Source organism: Aplysia californica, unplaced genomic scaffold, assembly GCF_000002075.1.
Source record: "Aplysia californica isolate F4 #8 unplaced genomic scaffold, AplCal3.0 scaffold00591, whole genome shotgun sequence".
NCBI classification, from domain to species: Eukaryota; Metazoa; Mollusca; class Gastropoda; order Aplysiida; family Aplysiidae; genus Aplysia; species Aplysia californica.
The window spans coordinates 1,688-25,952 of NW_004797861.1; the positions used below are offsets into that span (position 1 = coordinate 1,688).

Here is a 24,265-nt window from a genome sequence, read left to right on the forward strand (position 1 = left end):
TTTGTGCTATAACGTATTTTTTTCTTTGCTTTTACCCATTTGATCATCCACACCAATAGAAAGCATTCCGAAATTAGGAAAAACAGGTCTTGTTTCACACCGGATGAGAATAGCCAACGGTGGCAAGTCTCACCCGGGGTGAGAGGTCGATCGTATTTCTATTCTCACCCCGGATGAGAGTAGCCACTTCCTTTTTCTAGAATCTACTTTAAAACTAAACTAAGGAAGTGGCTATCCTCACCCGGGGTGAGAATAGAAATACGATCGACCTCTCACCCCGGGTGAGACTTGCCACCGTTGGCTATTCTCATCCGGTGTGAAACAAGACCTGTTTTTCCTAATTTCGGAATGCTTTCTATTGGTGTGGATGATCAAATGGGTAAAAGCAAAGAAAAAAATACGTTATAGCACAAAAGTTTAATTTGATCGTCTTCAAAGATGCTATGGCTATTTCACTTTTCGAATCGAGCCGTACTACGCGGGTCGCCATTTTGTTTTGCCCGGAAGTTCTCGCAAGATCTACTCCTCCCCTCTTCTCTCTCTCTCTGTCTCTTTCTGAATACTGTCTATTAGCAATGCCCACGGAGCGCGTTTTGTTCTGCCTGTTTTTGGCCCCCACCGCAGGGGTGTTTCGTGGGACGCACTAATGCAAAGGTTGTTGTCTTCAACTCGCTCTCACGCCGCTTTTCGTGAATGGATATGAATTAAATTTGGCAGCCAATCAGAAAAGAGGTCAATCTCGTAGTATGCAGTTTGACAACTTTGTACCCTTCCAAGAAGTAGTCGAAAACGTTTGGGAAAGTGGTTGATGTGGTGCGCTTTGAAGATTTTTCGGAGCTGTGAGTTGTCAAACTGACTGATACATTGTACACCATTTTTCTTTATTCCCTTAAAATTTCATGCTTCTGTGTTAAGCGGTTTTTGCGTAATCTTTAAAAATGTGGGAGTAACTAAGGGAAAAAGCGACATTGCCGTTTGTGCGTACTGGGTGAACGACCGGCGGCTGGGAAATTTCCACTGAGTGATGTCATCAGCCATCGGTCGCCTCTGGCGCTACAAACGAGGTCCCGCTTATGTGAACCGGAAAGGGTGGGAAGGATACTTGAAAACTAAACGGGGGCCTTGATAACTTGCGTTTTTGTTGCATTTTAGTTTTAGTCACAATACAATAGATGTAGAGTCATTTTTATTTGCTTGATTGCATGATAGAAGAATAGAAACAGAAAAGCAAGCATCTTGAGAAGTGGTATGGCATTGTGTTTTCGTTATGAAAGCCTATTCCCCCCTCTGGGGAAAGCACACACTTGGACTGGTCCTGTGTGCTCTGTTTCGAAAAGTGAGGCATTAAGATTGTTATTAAAGAGTACGGTACTTATTTAGTCCAGTCTGGGAAGACAGTCCCGTTTATACATATTGATATCGTTCACGCTTGAGTGCGCGCGCGTGCGTGTGTGTGTGTGCGTGAGAGAGAGAGAGGGGGGGGGTGTAAATATGTTACATTTATAGTATGAGTTGTAGCCTACACATGCGAAATATTCCCATGACTTGTAAACTATATTATCTAAACGCATCTTAATCTACCACACAATAGGACACTGACCAACACTGGATATACACAGAGACAATCTTATTTTCTATTACAAAGTATGCTTGCTTTTACTAGTAGAGAACTGGATTTATTAGACTAATAAATCCAGTTCTCTACTTACATTTTTATGACAAATTGATCCAGAGCATTGCTTGGCAAGGAGAAACCTCTTATGTTGCCAAGTTCCATTCAAATATCATGACTTTGGGAGAAGATATAACTGATAATCTTTGTAAATCTGTAAAGAACGCCACTTTTTTACCTGTTAATGTCTTTACAACTCAAAAATTATGATAGATATTAAAAATTTGACAGCATGACTAGATTCTGCATTAAAAACTGTACTAAACTGCCAAGTTTCATTTACATACTCCATAAAATAGGCAAGCTATGACAAATATTGTCTCAAAACGCACCGAAAACCGCTACATTTTTACCTTATAAACGTCTTCATAACTCAAAAAGCAGGATAGCTATGAAAATTCTGAAAGCAGGACTAGATTCTGCACTAGAAAATGTACTGGGTTGCCAAGTTTCATTTAAATACTCCGAGAAATGAGCGAGTTATGACGAATATTGTCTCAAAACTCATCAAAGAACGTCCCATATTTTGGGGTTTTTTCATTATAAAAGTGTACCAAAAATTAATTGATTAAAAAATTCGTAACTTTTATGTTTATGATAGAGCTACAAAATGCACCTATTTGCAAACATTTTCTGTCAAAAAACGTTTTTCATGGTCATTGCTACTGTCTATCGGTGTGGACGATCAAACTGACCAAAACAAAGTTAAAAAATGATGTTTAAACACAAAAGTAAATTAATTTGATTGTCTACAAAGATGCTACGGCTATTTAACTTTTCGAATTGAGCCGCACTACGCGGGTCGCCATTTTGTTTTGCCCGGAAGTTCTCGCGCTTCTCTCTCTCTTTCTCTCTCCACTACCCACAGACAAAATTGTACGCTTTTAGGCTAACAACAGTAGTAATGGAACGTTTGTTCACGGCACAGAATTCTACAATTTTTCTGTTATAACAGTGTAAAATTCTGTGGTTCAGGGTGAACGCAAAATTGGTTGGCCTAGATCTAGGCTATCACTATAACAGTGAACGCACTCCGGGTGAGAATAGCCAAAAGACTCGCCTGCGCCATTGTCACCCGGGGTGAGAATAGAGGTGGCCTTCTACTAAATCTATTAACTTCTCAGTGTCCACAAAAATCCACCACTTGTCCCACCCTACACAATCTTATTCTTATTCAATTTGATTGTTTTTAAAACCATTGGCCTTAGATCTACCAGAGGGAGAAATATGAGAGCAACTGAATGAAAAAAATAATCAGAAACTAGATCTAGATCTAGATTAGATCTATCCCATTTTTCCCCCCTTTTGATAAGCGGCTGTTCCCAAGTTCACAACAGGTGTGAAATCCGGAGAACTGGAAAAGTTATTCGATTTTCCACGCACTGTGTTAGTGACTGGCTAAATTTAAATGTAATCTGCTGAGAAGAATGGGATGCCACCCTCTTTTAAAAAGTAGCCTACTAGACAATTTGAAGACAATTTTAATGACTCTTAGAATCGGTGAGGACTTTTCTGTTGGAAGAGAACATTAATTTTTTAACGTTTTCCTGGTTCCCCTTGAGACAGAGTAAATTTATATGCAGCTTTCATTAAAAGTTGAGTCAAGAGTAGTGAATTCTTTTCAAGTCTAAATTAGTCTTGAGGTTAAAAGTTAATAATCATTGATATTGACCATGTTTTACCATTTGCTTTTTCTTATAGGTATGTACCATCACAGGCAGATATTGTTGTGTATGGAGCTGTTGGGAAAGCTCCTGCAGCAAACCTTGCCCATGCTCTGAGATGGTATAACCAAATAACATCTTACCAAAGTACAAAAGACAGGTAAGAAATTAAGCAGATCTTTTTCTAAATCAATGTCTAAATTTCTGCTATGGATGCTACTTTGATGTTCATGTTAACTGTTTGAATTAATTGAAATTGAAGACAGCTTGTAACTGATGATTGTACTGTGACAACAATTTCTTAAAATAGATAACAGCCAAACCCTGTTAGAGTGCCTGCCTTGGGACGAGCATGAATTGGCAGTACAGTGGGGCTGGTGGTCTAATGGGATAGCACCGATTGCAATCTTGGCTAGTTATAGAGAATCAACTAGAGGTAAATTGTGGCCAGTCTTGGCTCATCTAGATCTACCATGCACAATTGCCATGCACCGGGTAAAATGAGTAGCAACCAATTACATATTGAAAATTCTTACTGAATCAGAAGCTGGGCTATATTTAATAATATTATGTGTCAAAGATCCTGTAGGCTTACATTTTTTTAAAACCCGACACTCTGGATCCCCAGGCCGCCTCAGACCTTTCACATCCAGAATTGTGTGTCTTCTCCCTCTCTATATAAATTAAATACCTCACGGGTGACCGCCAGCCTCGTGGTCATCGGGCTGATTCTGGTGACACAAAATATTTTTCCTACAGACTTGAGGTGGAGCAGTTCCTTTTAGTTTCTCCAGACGAATTGAAAATTTAACTCCAGCTTCTCAAAAGAAATATTTGCCTAATATTTTCTAAATCAGCGCAAATCAGGAGTAAACTGGCATCAAAGGCTAGAAATAGGCCAAACTCATTGTCTGCCATTTTGTCCTCTGTAGCTTTCACATATTAGCACTTTCCACTCACACAGTATGCAGAGCGCACAACCTTTGCTCCCACATACCAGGATGCAGATCGGGTACATCAGTACTATATTTTTTTCTTGACAAAAATACCCCAATCGTTATGAACTTTTCAGCACATTGGGGAAATTGAATGTAATGATCATGTTCACCAAAAAAGGAATTAAAATCAGAGAACTGAAAACATTAGATCCAGCACATTCATCACCTGAATTCATCATGGCGTCAGTGTTAAACAGCACTCATTCATGCCAGGTCTGATTGTTGTATACACACCTATTTTCACCCTCAAAGTCCATAGAAACTATTCAGAACAGAATTTTAACTTTTACAAGTGCGCATGTCTAAAAGGAGTTCATTCCTACGGTTTTGTAGCTATATCATACTGACGGCGCTCCGTGGGGGCAAAGTGTTACGGTGCCATTGCAATTCATTGTCGCAACTGACCTTTCACTTACAATATGTGGGTGGTTGGCAGGTGCTGCTCTTTTTCGTGTTTGTTACTCTCTCTCTCTTGTAACAACTCTAATTCCCCCCGGGGCAGTGCCACTGACTGTAGTGTCTTTAGGCCATTCCCAAATGGGGGGACACTTCTCGTTCAAGTTCAAGCACAGTAGGATTGTAAATGGGCTGATTCATGTCACGTTCATAACTGTGCCTGATCTACAACAGGGAACTGCTGCTTTTTCTTTCCTAATCCTTACTATTGTCATTGTCCTCTACTTCTTTTGTATGTTTGTCACTCTCTTGTGACCTGCTACTTCCGGGGTGCCTTGATAGTGGAAGCAGACCTTGTGCTGTTGAAGCTAGATAGGTGAGCAGAGTAAGTCTGATTCCCTGTAAAGATTTGTCTGTTGACATCCATCTCTCGGCGCTCATATGACCTTTTGCAGTTTCGAGCGCTGTAAAACCCTCTACTATAAAAAAACCCAAAAAACCACCTCTAATCTTTGGCACTTATATGTCCTTATTGTGTTGCAAGTGCCGCACAAGGCGTACTTAACCAAAAAAAATTTCAATACCTCTTAGGACATTTTGATTTTGTTACAGTTTGCCAGGAGTTAAGAAACCTGTTGATTCCTATGGACCTGCCGGCAAAGCCCCAGCTGCTGCTGCCCCAGCTGATGATGATGATGACGATGACGACGATTGTGATCTTTTTGGTTCTGATGATGAAGACACAAAAGTTTTGAAGGCCAAGCGTGTCGAAGAGTACGCTGCCAGAAAAGCAAAAAGTATGTCATTTTTGCTCTTTGATCTTATTTGTAATAATAAAATGCTAATTAATGTCTACGCCTAGCTTTGGTGTGTATTGTTTATTCATCAGTACAGTAGAATATTGTATTAGTGCAGGCAATGGTTAGCATTATAATTTTTCTGGAAGGTTTATGTTGTTATAGCTTGTTCACTTTCGTCTGACCGGGGTTAAAATAGTCAAATGAAATCGCTGTTTGATTTTCTTTGATCTTTGCATACTGACCTAAAAGTTGGATGACCAACAGAATCTAAAACTCCATTTATAAAGGTCTCTGCAAACTAAGGTTCCAACAAGTTTTCTTTGATGATAGCCTAAAGCGGATCAAAAGAATAGGGATTACAGCATATCCTAAAGCCAACACCACACTTAAATATACGCCTAAGAGACATGATTCAAGAGACAGTGTGAGTAATTTTCGAGACAGCTGGGGGATGAAATCTACTTGTAAGCTTATCACTGAAATGTGGGGGCAGGGTGGTGTCGCTGTCTCAAAATGAGTAATTTGTAGGCGAGGTTACTCTTAAGTCATTTATTTTAGTGATCCTGTGTATGTATGGAAAGAGCAGATTTTTATATAAGGGCCAAAGAGAAAACTTTCTTAACTGGATCAAGATTTGAAGGGGGGGGGGGTGATTGTTGTTCTTTTTAACTCGGACAGACGAAAGTGAACAAGCTATAATAAGCTTTTACTGGTGGCAATAATTGACTGCACTTACACTTGTGTGTCAGTAACATGCAGTTTCCTTCCAACCTTGAGGGTTTTACCCTTGAAGCTAGTGTCTTCAGGCAACATCGTGTTGTTTGATCCCCTCCAGCTTGCAGGTGGATTGCTCTATGGATTGGGCTCACAGTCCTGATGCAACGTTCATTGCTCTCCCTGCTTTCATTATTAAAACATTTTTAAATCAGTTGCTGAGATTCATTGCAATGAGAAATACATGTGGTTTCCAGTTGACAAAATGGAGATTTCCCATGTCATCGAATTACAACTGTAAAATGGGGTGTGGGGGTGAGCAGCAGAAATGAAACTCTTACTTCATAATGATTCATAAGGATGTTTCTTTGTCTTTCATCATCAGTTGCACAAATAGATGCATCTGAAAGATTGAAAGCATAATTTTTTTAGGAAGTCTTAAATTTATTACTACCTGCAAGCAGGATTGGTGTACTGTTCTCAAATCAAGGGCTAGATGCAAGACTCTGACAAAGAGCATGATGCAATTTGATGTTTGTCAAATTATTGCACTCAGCCATTGAAATGTTCACAGTGTCCTTGTTCCCACCTCCAGTCTTCAGTGCTTCTGTTAAAGTGTGCCTTTGAAAATTATTTGTTATTATTAATGTTAAGACATCTTGAAACTTGTTTTCTCATCCACGTAACTTTTGTATTTTTCTAACAAAATCTGGTTTATTGTACTTCTCTTTTGTACCAGAACCTGTTTTGATTGCCAAGAGTAATATCATTTTGGATGTGAAACCTTGGGAAGACACCACTGACATGGCTGAAATTGAGAAAAACGTAAGGAGTGTTGCAGCTGATGGCCTTCTTTGGGGAGCCTGTAAGTATATATTTCACTCTTTAATATAGACCTGGATGTTTTCAGGCAGTTGCCTGATTTCCGGCAATCGCATAATGGGGAAATTTACCTGCTAAAGGCTAATAAAGTACTCAAATTGGCCACTAGAGTCGGTTGCCGGTTTTTCGTCGAGCCTGAATTCCGCCTAACTTAAGATTTGTGAATGCCAACTACCAAAGCCGACATTCCAGCAATGATTGCCTGAACTTTAAGGGAAAATACGAACGTGAATTGTAACGACGACTTTTCAGCACAGGCCGTGTGCAGGGGTGTGCTTGGAATCTTCGTCTTGTTATCAATGGCGGTGTTTATAAATGAACCTTAGGCTTTGCACGATATCTGTGAATCAAGTGTGGACTAGATCTAAATTTGATTGCAAATTTCTAATTACATGTATGTGTAGTTCCAGTTTCTGCAGTGTTTAAATATTTTAGATCTATGAAGATAGATTAATATATCATTAGAACGTCTAGAATCTAGATTCTGATCTAGAGATTAGACTGATTTCATCATGACTGAACAGTTCGTTGCATTGAATGGCCACAAAGTGAAAGCAGTCTCACCAGCCTTCTCCCTAAGTATAAGAAACAAAAGAGATGTTAGAGACAGTTGGTGATCAGAGGATTTTGCTTGTAGGATGAAGGGTACAGTATTGTGAGTACATTTTTTGTTTAGCTTATTTAAACGAATCCTTATCTTAATTTTAGGTAAACAAAATGTTAATTTTTATCAATAAATAAATTATACTAAAAAAATTAATGTGCTAGGAGATAGGGGTTTAGGTATTGGTGAAGATGAAAATAAAGTGAACAAAATGTTAATTATTAATATAAATTGATATAATTCAAGGAAAATGTGCCGGGAGACAGGGTTTTGGGCTTTAATTGTGATGAAAATGTTTTAGCTTCACGGGGACTTTGTCCCCCTGACCCCCTGTCAGGGCTGTGCCTTGGACCTGATACATTCATAATTTTCAGGCCATTATACTCTGCATTACATTCAGGTTTATTAACTCATTCGCTACGCCGAGCCGTGGGGGGCGGCGCGGCTAGAGTGCCGTCAGTACGCAAAGCCGCCCCCGGCGGCTCGAGAACTGACGTTCAATTTTAGCTTGGTTTCTATTCCAATCCACATATCCATGTTAAAATAAAGGTCATAATATAAAGTTGACTTCCGGGTCAAGTGTTTCCACCGAAAATCGGAAGTTTTGATTCAGTTTTGAAACAGGATTTCGAAGTTTATGCGACATTGCTTTATCGCGAAGCCCAAATTATAGCCAGACACCAGTCTTTGTACTTTTACACTACAAAATGTATCATTATTTTGCTCACTAAAGAAGTGTAGGACTCTTCTTATAATATTGATACTACTGGACTCAAATTGCCAGTGCACTGTAATTGAGAAATCAATATTTGTGAGTGCTAGATCTAGGCCTAGATCTAAATAGTCAAAATATTTTTTTTCTCCCCAAAATCACTACTTTTTGGTGAATTTACTCAAAAAGTACCACCCAAGACATGTATAGGTTTATTCCAAATGCAATTCTGAATAATTCCATATAAGATACGAGTGTTTTTTTCTGTTTGGGATCCTTTTTTCAAAATTATTTAAAACATTTTTTTTTTCAATATCGCAGGTTACGATCCAAATGTACAAATATTATGGAATGTATGTAAATAACTGCTCATTTTTCAATATTCTCCTGTTCTATATACAGTTATGGTTATTTTGATGTATAATTTGACTAGGTGCAAACATATTTTTTGAGTTTCATCTGAGATTATAAATTTTTTGTTTTCAAATTTTATCCGCAACCAATCACAATTGTGTTGCATAATCGCCTCTTACAGGAACCAAAGTTGAAAAATACTCAAAAAAACATTACAGATGTATTCTACAAACCATACTGAAAATGTTGGTATATAATATGTTGATATTTATTTGAATTTATGGCCCCCAAGACCTGTGAACTGCGCACTAGTCATCATCTCATTTCATCCTCGCCCTCCCGAAAGAAATTCGTCTACAAGCCGAAAATAATACGTAGCGAATGAGTTAATACTATTCAGTGATTGTCCAGTTATTGGCTTCTAAAGAAGCAAAACAAAGTGGAGGGAGGGGGGTGTCTCAATGATGTTGGGTGTGTTTGTTTTCCATTGTTTCTTACTTATAGTAACTTCATGGATTTCTTTTTCCTCTGTAGTTTAATTATTAAATGGTTTGCAGATATGACAACTGCACAGATCAAATCAGATCTTGTATTTTGTTTAATTGTCATAGAACATCAAGGTATCTACTCTTTGAAGCACCACCCTTCCCTATAGTGTGCTGGCTGCAACTCACAATCAGTTTTTGTATTGTGGATTACAAGAACAAGAAGTGAATGTTGAACCCTTCATGAAATTCACGTTAGATTTACAATTATGGGCAGGAAAAGATTCAAATAGAACTTTTAAAGATTCAAATTGTGTGAGGTCAACTGATAGAAACAGACAGATTCTGACGAAACATTTTCCGATGCAAAATGTGCATTGTCTGTGGATTGGCAGCTTGAGTCTGAAAGGACATGGCAAGATATGCTCTGTTAAATAATGCCATGCAGTTATTGGTTATGTTTAGTAGAGGTTTTACGGCACTCGCAACTGCATAAGGTCATATGAGCGCCAGAAGATTAGAGGTGTTACAAGAGAGTAACAAACATAAAAAAGAAGAAAGGGAAATAAGGACGATAGATGTTTGATAGGAAAGAAGAAGCAAACCACACCAGAGCACCCGCCAACCACCCACCAGAGGTTAAAGTTTTAACTACAGTGGAAACCATAACAGGCCCGGTAATAACAGGGATATTTTAATTCCCCGTTTTTACCTACTCTTTGTCTGAATTAAAGGTTTTCGGTAATAACTGGGCCTCATCGGGGCTTAATCGGTTATAGCAGGGACAAAGGCTCTTTAACAATATGTAAAGAGAGAGAGTAATGCAGTGATCGAGCAAACCACACCACTGCAAGCACATGCTGCAGGTGAAGCGAGAGAGGGCTGCGGTGTGCTGCAGACTTTGATCTAGTACACGCGTGCGTAGTGCGTCAGGCGTAGGCCTGCCAAGGGAAATTACCCATGAATAAATACGGCTGTATTAGTCCACAAATGCTTACTTCTCTTGCATGTCTGATTTAACAGGGATATGATATACCAGGACCTTTCCTCTGGTCCCACCATCCCCGTTTTGTCAGGTTTCCACTTTATTTAGTTCATCAGTCCTAATCTTGCAGTTTATTTTATTGGGTTTTGTCCAGGTTATACATGTTCAAGTTTGCTTTTAACATTTATTGACGTTTGTTACTTTTTGTTCTATATTATTTTTACCGTTTTTCCATCTTCAAATTTAAAAAAAATAAAATTTTTAAGCCTCTTTCTCACGTTTGATGGGTGAATAGAGAGTGACAAGCTGACCTGGTTTTTAAATATATGTATACATGGTAAATTTCATTTTAGCATTTAATTTACTGTTTTTCTGTTTCCTATTTGAAAGTTGTGAAACAAATGATAATTTCATTCTGTATGTGTGTCCTTGTTCCTTAAAAAATATGGGTTCTTGATTTTGATTTTTGTTTTTGAAAACCAAGAAAAACAAGTTCTTCATGAAGATATTACAATGTGTTTCAGCAAAATTGGTGCCTGTGGGCTATGGTATCAGGAAACTCCAAATCTCCTGTGTTGTTGAAGATGACAAGGTGGGTACTCTTGTTTTTTCTTTCTCCTAAGTTCATTAGATGGCCACAAGCCGCATCTGTACAGTCAAACCTCATTCCATGGACTCGAAACCCTTAGCAGGGCTAATAGGGCCTATTATACCTAGGTTGATATTAATTATCATGACAAATAAATAAGCTCATTATTTGATTCTCTTTTAACTCACTTGCGACTGGGCCCTTTCACCAGTCACAAGCGTTGAAGACTGGCGTTTTTGGGGTATCTCAAAAAATCACCACAACTCTCAGAATTACCCTATTGTAATCATTTTTTGACACAGTAAAGTAACATTCAAGCTTAATCTAATACAAAAAATTAAAGTTGTCTAAGTCTAATACTTTAATTTGTATGATTTTTTAAAAATTGGCATGAATTTGATTTTCCGAAAAATTTCCAGAGACGTGACAAGTAGAATGAAATTCACTGCAACAACAAAAATAAAAGTTCAAAGTGTTCTGGTTTGATTTGTATACATGTGCGAGTGTTTGGTGAAAATATTAGAGCTGGTCTGTGCATTGATTCAGACCCATACACTGAATTACATGAGACAGATGTACGGCACGACGTTGTGATTTCTTTGCGCGAAAAACAACACTGGTACTAGTGCTAGATCTAGCCCTAGAACTACGACTCGGGCCGTGTTCGAGTACATATCCAGGATCCTAACTATTAGACACATCATATTCTGAGACACTAGAACTAGTAAAACGCACAGAAGTATAGAAAACGGCGAAATTATGTGATTCTTGTTCATGCGACTTCTTCGACCGTTACTACGACGCGACTGTCAGATTACTATCAGCTGTATAGAAAAAAACAAAGCGCGAGTTCCGGTCTGTTCAACCCCAGTTGGGGTCACTGTCCTTCACCTTCAATAACTTAAAAACTACCGGCCCCAGAGATACGAAACGAAGTCTTAAGTAGCTCAGGCTTGGCCAAACAAGGGTACGAGGCGGGTCTCGCGATCCGTGCGTGATTTGTAGAGCGAAAAAAAAAATTCCAAAGTTGGTCACGCAGGGCTTGTGAGAACCGTCGCGAGCGTTGCGGCGGGGGTCACGCAACTGTTGTGTGACCCGTCTGAAGTGAGTTAATGTACAGTGGAGTCCACCTATAACGAGTCCTGAAATGACGAGAAGTCTGTTATAAAGACACTATTCTGAAACCCCGGGTTTTTTTCTCTTCTTTATCTTTGTAAATAAAGTACTGCTATTGCGCTATCAGACAAACGTGCGAGTCGGTTATAGTGGAATATTGCTGCTGCTGTGTACAGTGCATAGGCCAATTATATATTATGTAAAACCTCACCAGTTGAAAAACTTGTTGGTAATCTAGCGAAACAAAGAATGGGAGAGCCCATGTATGTGAACAATGAAGACCGGAGCGACTGTGTAGGGAGGGTGTGGCAGGCGCAGAAAAGCAGAACTCTACGCGTGATAGGCCAGCCTCTCATTTCACGGATGCGGGGATGGAGAGGTCACAGCAATATGATGGAACGAATGTGTGACGTGCGCAAGCAGACGGAATGCACCACAGGGTATGGTGGGGTGGGGGAAAACACAGCGGGCGAGTTGGCCCAGAGCCCTTTCTTTCTGATCGCCCCCTTTCTTTCTGATCGCCAACGAACTGTCAGTAAACATTGCTGGCGCTAGAGAAAGAAACCTGATTCGATTTTTGATCAAGTAAGATCTAGAGGTCATGTTGAAACAAGATCATCACCTGGGCAGATAACAAAAAGAAATAAACAGACCACCAGACTCATCGATTAGGCCTTTTTTACTGTTTTCCTTGAATTTATTACTGGGTCCCTTATAGCGAGAATCCTGCTATAACGGACATTTTGCACCGGTCACCTCCCTCTCGTAATAGCAGGATTCCACTGTATAGCTTTTTTATAAAGTTCTTTTATAACAGGCTTTCAGACAGACACTGTTGACTAATAACAGCCATCAAAATAATCCTAAAGTAAACGGACAAAAAAGCAAATAAAGTGAAAACAGCTAACATTGATGACGTACTGCACTCGTGTACAGAACTATGATGTATCAATCCATGTGTTCAGGGGAAGTAGGAGGCACCTGGACACACTTTGGTGTTGATGTAAATCCAGACAATGACAGAATGACCTTGATCTAGCACATTGTCTCCCTGCTGAGTGACGAAACTCGTTACAGGAATGAATGATTGAATGAAAAATAGGCGCAAGCTGCAGGATCTACCACAGATCTATGTGAGGTGCTTTTCCCAAACGTAACTACAGTCAAACATGGTTAGGCTACCTACGTTGGGATGATCATAAGGGTGGGGGTACAGTGGGGCTGGAGGTGCATCGGCGTTTTCATGTCCTCTGTTAAATATATGTCGCACCGACTGCCCAATGTCAAGGGAACTTGTTTACCAATCGCTAGATGAATTGAGTTATCTCCCTTTGATCTGTCACGACTTGAGCGTGCGTCTTCACTAAATGGGGGAGGGAGGAGGTTCCTGTAACACTTTCCCATGACAAGTCTCATAAAGTAAAAACCCTTGCCATCACAAGCATTTGGGGTGAAATCCAAAGAAACTGGGTGGTAAACATCGCCGATCAGGGTTTTGTATAGGGAGCAGAAGTTCAGCGTTCTTGCAGATTGGCGAGATGTGACGTGACGACAAACTCCAATTTTTTAATTTAAAAAAAAAAAAATTGACCAAGGTCTAAAAATAGCATTTTCATAATCGGCGTATCACATTTAGTAGGACTCACAGGGGGAACAAAATTTGATGCTGAATTACAAAATTATGTTTTATTTTAATTGTACTCTTCTGCCTTACATTATATTGTATTGCGTTTGCTTGCGACACACTATATCACTGTAGTTTTATCCATATTGCCTGAAGAAATCTACACGACAAGGGTGGGGAGGTGGGATGGGCGGGCAGGGAGCAATCGGCGAAAAGCCTTTGATCTAGACCTAAGCCTAGCTCATAGACTTGTGAGTGGAAGATTGTCAAGCAACCACTGAGTGGATGTGACGTGCGCCATGTGTAGACTAGTGTGTACTGTGTACTTCTGGCAGTACAACGGGGTAAATTTACAGTATTTTAATCACGATCGTACAACTGGTACAGATGGCAGTGTAAAGGCACAAATACTATGTTTATTTATGTAAGTATAAGGGATTCTTTTCATACATTGGAAAAACCTGGCAGTACAGTGAGGAGGAGGGGGGGGGGGGTACACAATGAGGTTTGGCTGTATTTGAGTGAGACTTTTTATTAAAGTACACAGATCTAGTTTTATATATTTATATATATAATGTATTTATATGGTCTTTTTTTTAACGACATTTTTTCAATTCTTTCAACAGATCAGCACAGACTTTTTGGAGGAAGAAATTACCGCTTTTGAGGATCTTGTCCAGTCTGTTGATATCGTCGCATTTAACAAAGTTTAAAAAGTTAATAAATGGATTGAAAATGCTCTTTCATTTTCCCTAAAATTCGTCTCTTTTCTTGTTTTTATCCCTTTTTGTGTTTTTTAAAATCTACCACCATGCAGCTTAGTCTTACTCTGTGTCTCAAAATTACAGACGAAAGTAAATTGCTTCCCATGATAGTGGATGGTTGGCGAGTGCTCTGGTGTGGTTTGCTCCTTCTTTCCTGTAAAACATCTATCATCTTTATGTCCCCTCCTTCTCTTTTGTGTTTGTTACACCTTTGTAACACCTCTAAATCTTCGGCACTTATACTACAACCTTATTGTGTTGCAAGAGCCGTAAAACTCTTACTAAAAATAAAGCTTCCCATGATAAGAGGCCACATGTCGTGCAAATGTAAGCTGAAAGGCCACAATAGCTGCCATTTATCATGACATGGTATTGAGGACATGGGGTGGGAATCCCTGAGGCCAAGCTTTCCCCTTCACAAAAACTCTGGCAGGAGAAAGGATTCCTTTTTATTGTCCCTTTTGACAAAGCAACATCTGAAGTTGCAAGGGGGAATATGCCTACTGCCTTCATCTGCTACACATTTTCCGTTTTTTAAGATTGCTGTTTTCCTGCTTTGTGAACTGAGGTAGTTATTATTGGTTAAACTTAAATAATTTTTAAAATGTTATATAACACTTGAAGGGAAAGAGTGTTCATTAAAAGAGGTACAATCTTTCTTGGCATCCTGATACATTACTCCGGTACTGTATAAGCAAGTTGGGGAAGGCACCTTTTTCAACTTTTGAATAAGTTATTGGTTGCACTGTATTTGTAGCAGTTGCGAGCGCCGTAAAACCCTATACTATACTGTATTTGTTGAGCCATTGGGAAAAGCTGGCAGAATTTGTAACGGAAAGGTTGAATTGGCACTTTCTGTTTATGAAGAAGTGTACAGCAGCACAATATGTACACAGTGATTTTTTTTTCTTCTAAACATGTCGCTCTAAAAGTGTTCTGGGAACATTGTAATGTATAAAAGATGTAATTCATTCTAAAGAAATTTGTTTAACATAATATCTCTATAAAAAAAAGAAACGTATTTCAATAACTGAAATTTCTTAGTATAAATAAAAAGCACGAGTAAACAAAAAATGCACCAATTTTTAGAGTAAATTTTGTATGGAAGGTCATGAGACAATTGATTTTATTTTTTTTCATTTTCACTTTGTCATTTAATTTTTACACCCTTGTGACATCCAAACTATTCCTTTCTCATTCAGAACTAATCTAGTATTATTTTGGAATTTCTAGAACTTTAATTTTACGTGTTCTCCTTGGGACTTGGTACATTTTTTAAACACGTCGTTTGAAATGTTTAATGGCAGCCAAACACAAGAATCTGCCAAACCGGGAATGCTTTATGCCACCCACATTGTACACATTCCAATTCCAGTGTCAAGTGGCTTCTGGAGACAATGGGGGGGGGGGAGCAAATATGTTTATGTTCAAGAAGATGATCAAGGAACCACGGACACATTGCCATCCTCTGATCCTCATCAGCCTTGAGAAGTGTTTGCTTAACTTAATTAATGTTATTATAGTCACTAGTCACATGTTGAGATCTGCTTTGAGAATGCAGACCATTGCGGTTGTGGTGTAGGAAAGTCATTGCTGCAGGCATCATCTGCAGACAAACTCATGTGATTCAACTACAATGTACTGATTTCTGCACCCATGGTGTTGTTTAAAGGGGTTCCTATGTTTTCTGTTCCACCTGACCTGAAGTGATCGTTTTTCCTGGGAATTTTTTGTTCTGATTCTCTATAGATTCAAACTGACAGAACTTCTCTGTCCATGACAAAGACCTCGAGGGTAGGCCTACTTAAGCATTTTCAGATGGTGGAGAATCTAATGGTTAATTGAAAATGCTCTCTGCTCTTTACTAACCTGAACCATGATCTCGGCAGTCGGAAGAAACTAGAGAAAACTATCTGCAAACTTCTGTTAGTGATAGTGTTAGAGTTAGACTGCTCCAGCTTGCAATATGGTTTAATTGTCGCCACTTTTACTTTTAGTGTGGGCCTACTGCAAACCGGGCGTCATGAAATAAAATGGGGACAAGTTAGAATATAATATGTTTCTTGTAAAAGTTTTACGGCACTTGCAACACAATAAGGTCATATAAGTGCCGAAGGTTAGAGGTGTTACAAGAGAGTAGTAATAAACAAAAAAGGAGGAGGGGAGATAAGGACGACAGATGTTTGATAGGAAAGAAGGAGCAAACCACACCAGAGCACCCTCCAACCACCCGCTTAAATATGGGTGGTTTTTTATTCCTAATAACGAGCAAAACTATTCTGAGGAATTATCTAAAAGGAAAATCGGCCAAATTTCTTTTGAATTTTAAATATTGAGTTCAAATTTGAAACGCAAAGCTTTAGTATGGAGGAAAATATTACTAGAAACGTAAAGGTCTTGTTTTTCTTTTCACCCTATACAGAACTTGATGCCAGTGGTGCAAAGTGAGGTAGCATGATAAATTCCACAATGGAAAAATAAAAGTGCAACCTACCAACCAGTCTGTGACGTTTCTTTGCATGAAAAAGATGCTGTGACTATATGAACCTCTACTACAGTGGCCAATGTAATGCAGTACAAATGGGTGTTGGTTACAAGCTTTACAAATGGTTGAATGAGATTAAAAGGGTTCTGTCTGTATTGTAGATACTTTTGAGATATATTCAATATCAAAGATTATGAGATTAAAACGCAAACATAACTACTTTTAGAGCCTTTTCATGTGTATTTTTCTCGGAGCAGTTTAAATGAAATGCAGATCACCATGCTGTGTGCTGCTGATAGAAACCACATCCAAACCGTAAATCAAAACGTCTACAAAATACAGATAGAACCCTTTTAATCTCGCGTGAAAATAGATCTATGTTTGGAAGTTGTCAGGCTCAAATTCTGACTGGGGTCCAAATATTTTTTGTTGTTTCTCAAATGTTTTTCTTCAGTCCTGTTCTGCATTGAGTCTTACTTTGAATAGGAGCAATAACAATTTTCATTGAGTTTCAACTCAAATTTATTCAATAGCAAAGTGTAGAAATTGCAAAAATACATAGGGTCATATATTCAAGCTTTGTTGGATAATGAGTTGTTCTCTAACTACATGTACTCTGTTAATTTGATTGCTGCCCTTAAAACAAGTCAGCGTCTAAATATGGCCATGCTATAATAAAGTGGAGTCCATGGTTGATTCGAAAACAGCAGAAAACTAAAAGAAAATCAATCCCCTGATTTTGTGTCATCTTCGATTGCCTTTGTAAGAAAACCACCAATAAGCCGAAATGCTCACATTTATATATATATATACAAAAAAAAAGAATTTCAAGGGAAATGTCACCAAAATCTTCATTATTAGCATCCTAAATCACTGTTTGCATCCTAAATCACTGTTTGCTGATGACACTGTGGGTGGTTGGCGGGTGCTCTGGTGTGGTTTGCTCCTTCTTTCCTATCAAACATCTATCATCCTTATCTCCCCTTGTTCATTTTTATGTTTGTTACTCTCTTGTAACACCTCTAATCTTCTGGGCGCTCATATGACCTTGTGCAGTTGCGAGCGCTGTAAAACCTCTACTAAAACTAAACTGACACTGCATTGTGGATTAAAGCCAAACATGCCCCCGGAAAGAGAGCAAAAAAGAAAACCACTTTCATTTAAAAAACTATTGAAAATCCAACAAATGTCCCCATCGAGACTCTTACAAATCTTGGATTTAAAATAAATATTAACAAAACCCAAGCAATCTTCTTTAACCAAAAACTATGCCCAGATCTGCTGATAAATGGAACAAATGTCCATACTACAAAATCAGTAAAATACCTAAGAGTAGGAGTTCCGTTTCACAAATTCTTCCAGTTTAAGGAGCATATAGCTGAAAAATATGAGAAAGGAATCAATACCCTTAATATTTTGGAATACACAGCAGGAAAAACCTTTGTGACAAATTCAAAAATAAAAACATTGATATACAAAAATCTGATACTACCAAGACTTGCCTATGGAGAGGAAATGTACGACCAGGGAGCAAAAGGTCAACTAAAGAAACTGGACACCATTCAAAATTCAGCATTGAGAATAATCATCACCAATTCTACACGCGCTGCAAGCAGCATGGCTTTATCAGTCATGACCAAAATCCCCCCTCTTTGGATAAGAAGGCAGGAAAGCAAGGTCCAACTATGGCATAGAGTAAATTATAATAAAGAAAACAATGCTAGGAATGTCTACAGAGACAGAATAATCAAGATAGCAAACAAACATCTCAAAACTAAAACCGGCATTGCAGAAAGCACACAAGCAATTATGGGAACTTTGAAAGTTTAAAAAAAAATGTCCGCCTTACTGAAACAAGAACTACCCTTATGGAAATATTGTGACATTAATGTGGACCTAACACTAAAGAACAAAACAAAAAAGAGAGAAGACAAATATGCATCAATGAAAAATATTACATTAAAACATATTCATGACTTATATAGTAATCATATCCAGTATTTCACTGATGGATCCAAGGAGGATGAAAGTACTGGACCAGAATTCTATGTTAAAAAAACAAAATATCCGGTCGTATTCACGAATAACAGATTATACTTCTATTCTTACTGCTGAACTGATAGCGATACAAGGAGCAATGAAACAGGCGTGCAGTAATGAATTGGACAGGGATATTCTTATACTCACTGATTCTCTCTCTGCAGCCCAATCACTTGGGGAACCTCACAGAAATCATGGAAGATTTGACATTCTCCAGGACATAATTGAATTACATGAACAAATATTAACTAACGGAAAAAGGGTTACCATTATTTGGAACCATCACATTGCGGAATGAGATGGCTGATAAGCTTGCAAACAAGGGAAGAATGCAAAAGAAAGAATATATAAATACAAAACTGGGACCCCTTGAAATGAAAAATCCTTTACACCAAAGAGTAAAAGAAAACATTTTTCAGACTGCATGGACAAATTCAAAGACAGGCACATTCTTTAAAAAGATAGTACCAAACATAAAAACTATAGTACCATAATATTATGGAGAGGGCCAAAACTTGATTACACGACTCAGACTATACTCGCCATATTTCTTCATCAAAAGAAATCAAATATGCCATCATCAGAGAAAAAAAAACGGTATCAATTGATCATGTAGGCCTTATTTTTGGAATGTGAACTGTTCATACAATACCAAAATGCGTTAAAAGATCATTTTAAAAAGGAAGGCATTCATTTTGACACTACAAACATTCCGTACTCAAAGAGAAGCAATCAGACGAAAACTCTTATTAAAAATTTAATAGAAGAAATAAATTAAAAATATCCTATATAAATCTACAGGCAATCTCTTGCCTCTAACATTATCCAAATTAATCTATCCTTTAACAAGGGAAACAGGGTTATTTATTATTATTATTATTGTTGTTGTTATTATTATTATTAATGTTATTATTATTATTATTATTGCTGTTGTTGTTATTATTGTTATTATTATTACACGTATTATCTGGGTCGGGGAAATAGGGGGGGGGGGGGGGGGGGGGGACTGGGGAATATAGAATATGGGTATGCTCCAAGAAAAGTAGTTCTTCATACTTATTTGTTTACTTATACTGTATTATTATTATTATTATTATTATTATTATTATTATTTCTATTATTATTATTATTATTGTTGTCGTAGTCGTTGTTGTTGTTGTTGATGTCATTATTATTATTATTACTATTGGTAGTAGTAGAATTACTGTTATTCATCGTTGTTTCTATTATTGCTACTGTTATTATTGTTGTTTTTATTATTACCACCATCGTTATGGCTATCGTTATTACTATCATTGTTATCATGTTAAATATTAACTTTAATAAATATTAAAGGAATATAATTTTACATTCCCCCCTCCCTCTATCTCTCTATCCGAAAGAAATATATGAATATATCTCAATCCATTTAATTCAAGTATGGAGGAAATGATGTCAGGGGGGGAAAAAAAAAAAGCCACTTTACAAGTTGAAAGTGATTTAAAACATGGGTCTCTACATCTTTCTTTCCACTCCTTACACAAGAGGATGTCGGTAAAAGGATGTGACTGTCTACAAAAAGGAAAAAAATGCAATAGTTGAGTTTATACTTATACATCATATTTCCACTCCTTAAAGCACGAGGAGATTGGTCTTATAGATGTAACTCAATAGAATGACCAAACACAAAATGAGAATAAACATCTGCTTTCCTCTTGAAAAAAAACAACAGGATGGTGATCTGAAGATATAACCTCAAATTGTATGGATTGAATTATCTTATTTAACGTATTCATACAAGGTATCTGATCCCATACAATCGGCGGATTCCAAGTAGTGTCCTTTTAGAAATTTTGATTTATAATAATATTACTGCATTTATTGTTTTTATATCATTTCATTATTTTACTCAAATCAATTCTATTGTTAGTATTATTGTTTTTTATATTGATGTTATGACCGTGTTTCTTCTTCTTCTTCCTCCTCTTCTCCTTCTTCTTCTTCTCCTTTTTCTTCTTCTTCTTCTTCTCATTATAAAAATCAATATTTGTATTATGATAATCATTAGCATTATTTATTTATTTATTTATTATTTAATTGATGGTTTGTTTGTTTTTTCCGTAATTATCATTAATACTGCCCTTAATCCACATGTTATCGATAAAAATAGACGGTAACATAAATGATGACACTATAGGGGGGGGGGGGGGAGGATGATGAGAAATGGTAGGGGGAGGGGGGGGGGCAATTACAGCGAATTATAGGCGATTTCCAAGTTGAGAACCATAGATATGGGGTAGGTACATAGAAGCAGAAACAATAAATTAAACAATAAATTGGCAAAAAGATATTATTAATCCGCATACAGGAAAAAGAGGATAAAACAGCACCTGGACATGGATGGCTGGTGCCTCTATAAATAAATCATTGATGGTCAAGGTCAAGCATCCTAAATCATCAAGTCTTGGGTGCTTCAATGTGCATGGGTTTATCGCAGACATCAGTCAATGGGACTACACACTGTGTATAGGCCCAGTGACGCAAGGATAGTGAATGTACATTTACTGTGCAACTTTCTGTCGGCTATTGTCTATTGTCTCTGCAAAGTTAGTTCACATAGGCCCTTCACATGAGCACGTAACATCACATGACGTCACAAACATTGGACTTTCTCAGTTCTCTAGACAAACAAAGAGCATAGTAAATCAGTGTGCTGATCTACTCTTGTTTGTTCTGTGCGACTGTCCAGCACATAAAGCAAGCTGACAATGTCAAAAAGAAAGCACAATGCTTACAACCTCCAACTCAAATTGCAATTACCAAAAGAGATAGATGAAAAAAAAATGTTTAAGTAGTGAAAATTGCCACAACCATGTCATTCCCTACTCTACATTGTCGACAATCATCTCATGAGTAATCCTCTTTAAACCGAAAAACGCAGCTAAATTGAAAAATAAACAGCAGTCCTGCAGATTTGGGTTTAAGGGGACTCACTGTATTTATAAAAAGCTGAAACATTATTGGCTGGGTTTCACTTCATTTCAGATCCGTTTTTGCGTACCATATACAATATTTTAATCAGGAACTTTCACCAGCCTACCGCTGAAATTTGCCACTATGTTAGTAGGAATTCACCAGTAGTTTTAACTCTTCGGGTTTATTTCCATTTTACTTTGGTGTTGTTTTATTATGTTGTGGGGTTTTTTTTCGGTTCTTTCTCTTTTTCCCCAAATTTAAATTTGAAAGTCCAGTCACAAATAAATACTTGTACACATGAAACGCAGCAAAAACATTGCCAAACCGTGGACATAACATTTTTAGAATGTAGTAAAACATTCTTAGAAGAATGATTATTTTTAAGTTTGTCTTTGGTTTACATTGTCATTCAGTTGATCAGCTCATATCTGGGCTTTTCCCACCAACGCAGGCGTTTCACCAAGCTTTCTAAGTTATGACAATATCCATTGATGAGATGACTGGTTGGGACATCTTAGCTTGCCCGTTTGTGGCCGTTTTGGATGGTTCTGATGACAGGTTAGGACACCTCTTCCTGAGCTCAAACCAACAATCCTTCATGGTGATCACATTTTCAATGTATGTTTTAAGCTCAAACCTTTAAATCACTGTTTCAAATTTCTGCAAGAATAATACATTTCCCCTCCCCCTGCTCCTGTCTATATTCCATGGACCAGAAACATAATCACCCAGGGTTTTTCTTAGGACGTTGATTGCTTTTGCCTCTCGAGAACAAATTTCCCTGTCCTTTACCACCTGGATGGCCGTTTGCAGATCTTCCCAAGAATATCATAGATGTTTATACTCATTTCCCCCAAGTTTGATGAACCTCAAACAATTGGTTATTGTACACTTCTTCTGAAGAAAACTGAAGCTGGTGAATTTCACTAACGATGGTGGAAAATTTACCCAATTATGTGTACAAATGCATAAATCTAGTTTTTACAGAATTTAAAATTGTGATATAATGTTCATCTTATTTTCATCTTATTAGTGATTTTTATCTCTTATTTCATGTAGTGATTTCATATTGAACAAGAATTGTCTATACATGAGAAATATATTTAAAAAAACATAATTAATGACAATAACGTACACATGTAGGCTTACATTGATAGTGATCACAAAAGCAGATAAAATTACATGTAAAGGAAAAAGAGCACAAGGCAAGGCAGAATCAGCAAAAGACAAAGCTTAGGGGGGGGGGGCAAGCATTTACTAAATAATTTATATACACTGTATATGTCTTTGGCAGCTCTCTGCTTTGCTTTTTCAAATTGATTTAATTAGTTAATAGCTCTGATTGCTATATTATATAAATTATTTTAAAAATTTAATTAAACATCAATAAAAATTTTAAAAAGCTTTTCATTTTACTTCTTATTTTACCCCAACAGTTTCTGTGTCTACAAAACATTTAAAAAGATAAAAACAAGCACATGGGGATATAAATGAAAAATTGTGCAATTATAAATTGTCCTATGTTGCAATTTACACATGTATACAATTTCAAAACTGCATTTGCACTAAGAGCGGAAATTGCAACTTTCAAAGCTGCTAAACTGTTTATTTGAAGTGCACAATGTTAAGTAGAAATTAGAATTTACAGGGGAATTTTTAAAACCTAGAAGTTATAGTAGTCTTTGTATAAACATGAGATGCATTGAGAGGCATTTAAAAAGGTTAAAATCAGCATTACTTCAATTGGTATACTTCTCCACTTTTAAAGTAAAGGGCTATTCCCTTGGATATAAACTACAGCAAAATGCAAGGTGCACAATTTCTTTTTTATATGTGACTTAATTCAAGTATTCTGTTCCCATTCTGAGACTGGGTTCAAAGCTACATTCAACAAGTTTGAAATTCTATAAGCAAATGAGCACCAGTCCTGCACAAAATTTACATTTCAAACATTATGGTGGGCAATAGGTACATTCTTTCTCACACACAAAGAAAATATTTTTTGCAGACATGTTCCCAGACACAGGCTTGTGTAAGTATAAAACAAACAACGGAGTCCACTTAAACTGAAAACAGAGGTACACCAAAAGCAAAGAAAATCCTTGATTTTTTTTTTCTGTTTGAGCAGATTCTCTAAACCAAAAACAAAATTTACCCTTAAGAAAATCCAGCAGTCCCACAGATTTTGATTTCTTCAGCGGACTCTACTGTATATCCATTGAACCATGAAAAGATATCTCTACCAGTAATTGCCCCAACCGTGTCAATATCTTGCATTTTTTTCAAAATAATAATGAGATCAAATTTCTCTGTCCTATGCTGACCTTACACAGCAAATGACAGTTATGGCAAAATCTTCATCAAACATCCACCAGTTCAGTCCAATCATGTTATATATTTATATATATGTATTAGTCTCTGTCCTC

The 24,265-nt window shown here is 37.4% G+C and overlaps 1 protein-coding gene across 1 annotated transcript in view; it reads left to right on the plus strand.

Moving 5' to 3' along the window:
• Nucleotides 1–14,355, plus strand: part of LOC101848608 (elongation factor 1-beta) — a gene marked incomplete at its 5' end in the record, with an annotated part of 15,692 nt that extends 1,337 nt beyond the window's left edge. Inside the window, 5 exon segments of the mRNA XM_005107301.3 lie at nucleotides 3,374–3,496; nucleotides 5,343–5,527; nucleotides 6,984–7,109; nucleotides 10,791–10,858; nucleotides 14,222–14,355. Coding sequence (XP_005107358.1) covers nucleotides 3,374–3,496; nucleotides 5,343–5,527; nucleotides 6,984–7,109; nucleotides 10,791–10,858; nucleotides 14,222–14,308 — 589 coding nt within the window. The 3' untranslated portion in view covers nucleotides 14,309–14,355.
• Between the last annotated feature and the right edge of the window lie 9,910 nt (nucleotides 14,356–24,265).